Raw genomic sequence first — 6,296 nt, forward strand, 5'->3', positions numbered from 1 at the left:
CAGTGGGGATGGGCCTAGGAGATGAAGGAGAGCGGGTGATGTCTCTGTGTGGGCAAGATCAACTAAAACTAGGCTGCATGAGCCTGCCACAAGGAAATCTGCTACTATGTATGCTCATTTAAAAATAATTAAAAAGAAAAAAACTAAACACAAATTTAAAAAGCTGTTAGGCTATCAGTTGATCTGAGTTACAGCATTTAATCCTGTAAAAAGTGAGCCAAGATTGTTTTTTTTCAAGATTGTTTAAAGAAATAATATGTCTATCATTTGTTTCTTTTAAAACTGTGTGTGTATTTTTTTTCTGTAGGTTCTGTTCGCATCTATGATTTTGCTAGCAAAACTCCCTTGGTCCAGATGAAGTTCAGACAAGGAGGTACTTCGATCACTTGGGTGCCCCTAACAGTAAGTCTGCTGTTTTAATCAACTTCTAACTAAAACAATGAAAAATATACTGTATTAGAGATATTTTATGAGATATAATTCTTTTCTAGCTCAGAACTTTAGAAGTATAAATGTTTCAAGTTAGTTTATTTTACCTAGAACACTGCGGAAATCATTTCCCGATTTCACTGTTAAGGGTTTGTTTGTTTTAATGAAAATCTATTCTGTGGCATAAAACAGCTCTGCTTTGCAAAGGAACCATGCAACTGCATCTGAGCCATTGTCTGTCCATGCAACCATGCTTTTTACACAACATGGAACTATTTGGGGAGTGATTAATTATTATTGTTTGGGGATGAAATCACAGGGAAATTGGTTCAGGCATGCTGCAGATCTGGCTTTCCGTTATTGCTTGGATAAAGACTACTTTCAATGTACCGTGTAAGATATCCTGTGTCCTGGCGTCTTCCAGTTTCTCCCTCCAGCTTTTATGGTAACATGGCTTTTCCCCTCTAGTCTGGCTCCCATCAGGCTGATTTTTCCTTGAACTCTGCTTTCTCCTGACACTGGACCTTTGCACAGGCTCTGTCCAATCTCAAAGGTCTTGCTCCTCCTTCTTGTAATCAAGTTAGTTCGTGACCAGGCACCAGTCCAATCTCAGCTCCACCATCTTTGCCTGAGGGGAATCCTTAGTCTAGGTTGGCTTTATTACCTAACTGCTCTAAGTGGCTATGCTTCTTTCCTTTGTCACCTATGTTAGCTCATATTTCATACTCACATGCATGTTAATGGGGGACATCCAGTCTATTTGTGTTTACCCTGAACTGCTGGTGATAGATGCCTCTTACCCAGGAGGCAGACATGCTGTGAGTGCTTGCTCACTGGAAGCTTGACTCGCCATAGATTGCCCTGCTTGTGGTTATAATAGATAAAGTTGCCATAACATGGAACCAAGAGTTGCAACGGCAAGCCAGCGCCATGTTACCAAAAGTGAAACAAGATGTGGACGTGTGTGTGTGTGTGTGTGTGTGTGTGTGTGTGTGTGTGTGTGTACGAGAGTTTCCTAATTAAATCCAGGTCCCTGTGTTTGATTGTCCCCCAAGGTGAGCTTCTCCGCTGCACAGCTTGTCATAGGATTCCAAGATGGTGTTGTTCGGCTTCTTGAACTTTATGATCCAAAAGGAGTTACACTTTTTGCAGGACGAAAGAAAATCTTAGATGCGGAGTTACATTTGAAACAAGTCTTCAAGCCCCATACTGCTGAAGTCACGGCTTTAGCTTATGATCGTGATGGGGAGATCCTAGCCACTGGGGTAAGGGCAGAATTCTCTCTCATTTCCTATTGAAATTCCACGTCTAGCTTCCCTTTTGAGTCCACCCACTCCATCAAGCCTAATTTATCAAAATTAATTCACATTTTTCCAGTGCAGTATGTATAGAATACATGAGAATAATCTTATAAGTTGTAATGCTTATTTTAAATGAGTAGAAAATTTCAATCGGAAATCACATTGACGAAATCCTTTCAGTCCCTAGTTTGTAACATGGGTGTGTTCTTACAGAGGGCCGCCTTAGGTGAGGGTATAATTTCGGTGAGAGAGCTCTTATCTAGCATGTAGCGGGCTCTGCTTTGATCCTTTATACCCCCTAAATGCAACCCGCAACAAAAGCCTGCTTCAGATAAAGGAAACAACTCTACAATCTATGGGATATAAGAAGTGCACAGAAGCAGTGTGGAATTATTTTAGGGATTACATATGTGTGTGTATAAACACATATATATGGTAATCACATTTCTAGAACTATGAACTGAAACACTTGGGAAAATGAACAAGCATTTGAAATCATATATATATATATATGTATATGTATATATATATATATATCATATTAATTTGGAATATGTGACCATTGTGTCTATAAGTGTAAATCAAATAGACCACATGATATTAAATCTTTGTGCTCTGTGAACTTGCTGTCATAGTGATATATATTGGCTGTACATGTCTCTTTTTTTTCTAGAGTAAAGATCAAACTGTCTTCTTTTTTGAAGTGGAAAAGGATTACAAGCCAATCGGTTATTTTAATACCCCTGGTCCTGTCTGCCAGCTGATGTGGTCCCCAGCCAGTCACGTAAGTCATTAGTATTGGTCCTCAAGAGTAAATCTCAGTGTCGTGCAGCTAGAGGCTCCCCATCCCCCAACTTTCTCCATTACTATGTGGCAAAAACCCATCCCCAAGTTGCTCCAACTAATTTGCCACCAGTGTCAGTCAAAGACTGCAGGAGATAATCATTTGTCGCAGATTACTGGCTCCCCCAGAATATAGGGATATAAGTGACTTCTCCGCAGCTCCTGAGGTGACTCTTATCAATGCCTTCTCCCACACAAGATGGCCTCCTTGAAACGGCAAAGCTTCATTCCTGCCACTCTTGTCCTCGGTGTCACTTCCCAGGAAGGCCAGGGCCCTACCAAACAGACTCTTCTACTTCTGCCTCCCTCCTCTTCTTCCTTTTACAACAGCGGAGCTGCCTCTCTTCCTACTTAGGGGTCATTCCGCCTCTTGTCTTTGGATTAGAATCCCTCCTTCAATGTTTTCTATTATTTCTCTCACTTTTCTGGCATATAAATTTAGCCTTACCTGCCGCTCACTGGGTAATTTCCAGCGGTAGTCTCCACCACTTACAGAAAGCAAATCCACTGATCCTGTGTTCTGCAGCTATTGCCTGTCTCCCTCCTCAGCACCTAAGGAGGCCTGACCATCCCAGGACGCCGTGGCCTTCCGTACCGCTCCATCCTTCTGTGACTCCTGCCTGCGTTCTACTTCTCCAATTCCACCAGGCAGCCCCTCTGAAGGCACCGCTAATACCCACCTGATTCCTGATTCTTATCTTCCTTGATATTGGGCATCATTTGACCCCACTGACCTTTCCTTCCCTTTTGAAATATCTTCTTCCTCTAACGCTACGCTCCCAGCTGTTGCAGCTTTCTCAGCCAGTTGGTGTTCAACCCCTTAGTGCCCTGCCCTGTCTCTCTCTTCTCCTGCCATTTAGCTCTAGGTGATGCTTTCCAAGCCCGTTTTCCCAAAGCTCAAACGCGCCCCAGGACATTGGCCACAGTATCTCCTCTTTACAGAACAGTGCTCACACCTCGACTCATTTTATAAAAATGTCTTATTTAGCCACTCCTTCTAGATAGATGCCACCTTCTCGGGAAATCATGCACAACCCGGCAGTTCTTATGGTCTCTTGGCAAGACTTTTGCAATTACGATTTACTTTAATCTCTGTGAATTGATAACTGACAGGTTCTCCCTTTGGAGCCAAATTCTGTAATGGGAGCACGGACAGCAGCTTTTCTTACAGTCCCGTCTCTAGCACATAGCAAAATGCTGAGTATGTGGAAGATGAACAACAAATTATATCGAAATGGGGGATTTGCCAGATGTCCAGGGCAAAAGAAAGTCCCATGCTGGACAGACCAATCTGGGACCCATTTTGTGTGAGCGGATGTCACCGCTCAGGACTTCCTGAAGCGCAAGTACGGAGAGAGACGAGAACTGGAAAGAGGGCAGAGACCTTGAGAGCATCCACGTTTAAATTACCACAGGAAGCCAGAGATGGGTTGTCAAGGGCTGAGAAGTCACTCACAACAGAGATTTCCTCAGCATTTCCAACTAGAACATTCTGCCCTTTAGGCTGACAGGTTTCACAACCGTGTATTTGGCTAAAGAAATAAGTTGTGGTGTCTCTAAAGGAAAGAAATATAAATCTAATGATTAATAATTAAATAATAATAACTAATACTAATGATATGGTAATCATTAGTTACTAGGATTTTTACTAATAACTACAGTGGTGTAGTGTCTTTTAAAATGATCATTATCTTTTCCCTGGGTTATTAGCTTTCTGAACTTATAAAATTTGCCTATATGTAAATGATATTCATAACTTTCTGTTTAAGCCTGAAAGCACCTTGCTGACCATCTGCGAGAATGGCTACGTCCTTGAATGTCAGAGTCCAACCATTAAGGACGTGGATGACCACGATGTCGTCTCCTATGAAATCCAGGACATGGTCCTCAGATGCTTCCACTTCTCAAGTATCAAATCGAAGATTCTGGTATGAGAGGTCCTTGAAACATTCTCTCCCTTCTTTTCTTGCATTTGAAGGTGCAATACCCTATATGAGACTCTAGGAGAACACACGAGAAACAAAGGAAAACAGAACGTGGCCTGAGGAAACTTTACCCTGGCAGGAAGGTGGCTAACTGTAGCAGAAGGCAGCAGGGGATAGACAGCTAAAACCTAAGTACAAAGAAAGAAAGGAACTTCAGGGTGTGGAGGGATGAGGGGGTTAAAAATGGCTGCCTGAGTGGAAATGAGTCTCCAGAGGATGGGATGACAGAGAATGAGAGGAAGAGGGGGGTAATAACGTGGGAGAGCTTAGAGGGGCACCATGCAGACAGTTCTCAGCGTTTTCAGGAGGTGAGGAACCGTGGAATGGCAGCATGCAGTCTGTAGCAGAAGAAGCTGGACCAGAGTTCAGGTCTCGTTAGATGACAACTAAGCCACACCAGTCTGAGCCACTGCGATGCCTTTGGAGAAAGGACTGGTGTGAAGAAATCATATAAACTGGGAAGTGAGTTCTCTAAATAGGAGGTGGGGCCGCCAGTGTTGGGGGACTCTACACTAGACAGTTGGTGATACTGAGTGCCTACATCACAGGGTTCCAGGAGCTGGAAACAAGTTTCTTCATTGCCACGTTGTTCCTGGATTGACAGTGACAGACTTTGAGAAAAAAAAAAAGACAGCACTTTCCTCCTCTTATAGATAGAATGGCAAAATAATTTCAATAAAATGGGTACCAAGGAGATTAAGCAGAAATGATGCTCATCACAAAGATTTGAATTTTAATGATAAAAATATATCACCAAAGAGTCATTATGTGTAAGTGGTGTTGTTCTCTATCCGAGCTCTGCGTGTTTCTAGAACCCAAATTTTGTCTTGCTCAATCATAGAATAACACGTTTTTTTTAATGCCTACTATCTTTTTTAAAAAGAGATTAATGGAAATTGAAAGGAGGGAAAAACAAAAGCAGTTGAAGGAGAAGGAGAAAGAAGCAAGGAGGAAGAGACTTGCAGAGGAAAGGGAAGAATTTGGAGAAGAGGGATTACTGGAGGAAGAGGAGGAGGAAGAGGAAGAAGAGGAAGAGGAGCCGCTGCCTGAGATCTTCATCCCACCCACCCCCTCTCCCATCCTCTGTGGCTTTTACTCAGGGCCAGGGAAGTTCTGGGTGTCATTGGTGAGTAAAAACTCCAAGACTTTCCCTCGCTCTTGTCCAGTGCCGTTTATCATCACTATTTTCCACCACACCCATTCTTAACAGGTTGAGAATTCAATTTTTAGCTATTGATGTAGCTGTGAGTTTTAATATAAGCTACAGGTTTTTTCCTTTTAAATATCATCTTAGCATCACTTTTAAATACGTCTTCCCTTTGTATCTATTGTCACTTAGCTCAGGAGCACCAAAGGGGGAAAGACTCAGGAGTCGCTGGAGCAAGCAGTCCTCCCCCTGGATCTGTCTTGGGGCTGCTGCTGTTGGTTTGGTTTTGAGTTTGAGAATAACAGCTTTTGTGGCAGGACTGCGCAGTGTCACTCTGCTAATGTGCATGCTGTGTGGCATTTGATTGACAGGAATCTGTATATTTTCAGGTGGCCTCATTCCACCCCAATCAAAATAAAGAAGAATAATGGATGTCACAAAGACTGATACATGAGAGTGTCACAATGTGTGTGGAAGGTTATGTGTCCTCCATTTATGTACTGTATAGTCTATCATGAAACATTTACCCAGTATACTGCAAAATTTTCTTCACATACACACACACACACACACACACACACACACACACAC

The 6,296-nt window shown here is 42.6% G+C and overlaps 1 protein-coding gene across 1 annotated transcript in view; it reads left to right on the forward strand.

Annotated features, from left to right (window-relative positions):
• Cfap44 (cilia and flagella associated protein 44) overlaps positions 1-6,296 on the forward strand; it is an 81,884-nt gene that overhangs the window by 28,302 nt on the left and 47,286 nt on the right. Inside the window, exons 13-17 of the mRNA XM_005345015.3 lie at positions 308-402; positions 1,485-1,694; positions 2,404-2,514; positions 4,343-4,501; positions 5,442-5,684. Coding sequence (XP_005345072.1) covers positions 308-402; positions 1,485-1,694; positions 2,404-2,514; positions 4,343-4,501; positions 5,442-5,684 — 818 coding nt within the window. The remainder of the gene's footprint in view (positions 1-307; positions 403-1,484; positions 1,695-2,403; positions 2,515-4,342; positions 4,502-5,441; positions 5,685-6,296) is intronic.

Source organism: Microtus ochrogaster, chromosome 2, assembly GCF_000317375.1.
Source record: "Microtus ochrogaster isolate Prairie Vole_2 chromosome 2, MicOch1.0, whole genome shotgun sequence".
Taxonomy (NCBI): Eukaryota; Metazoa; Chordata; class Mammalia; order Rodentia; family Cricetidae; genus Microtus; species Microtus ochrogaster.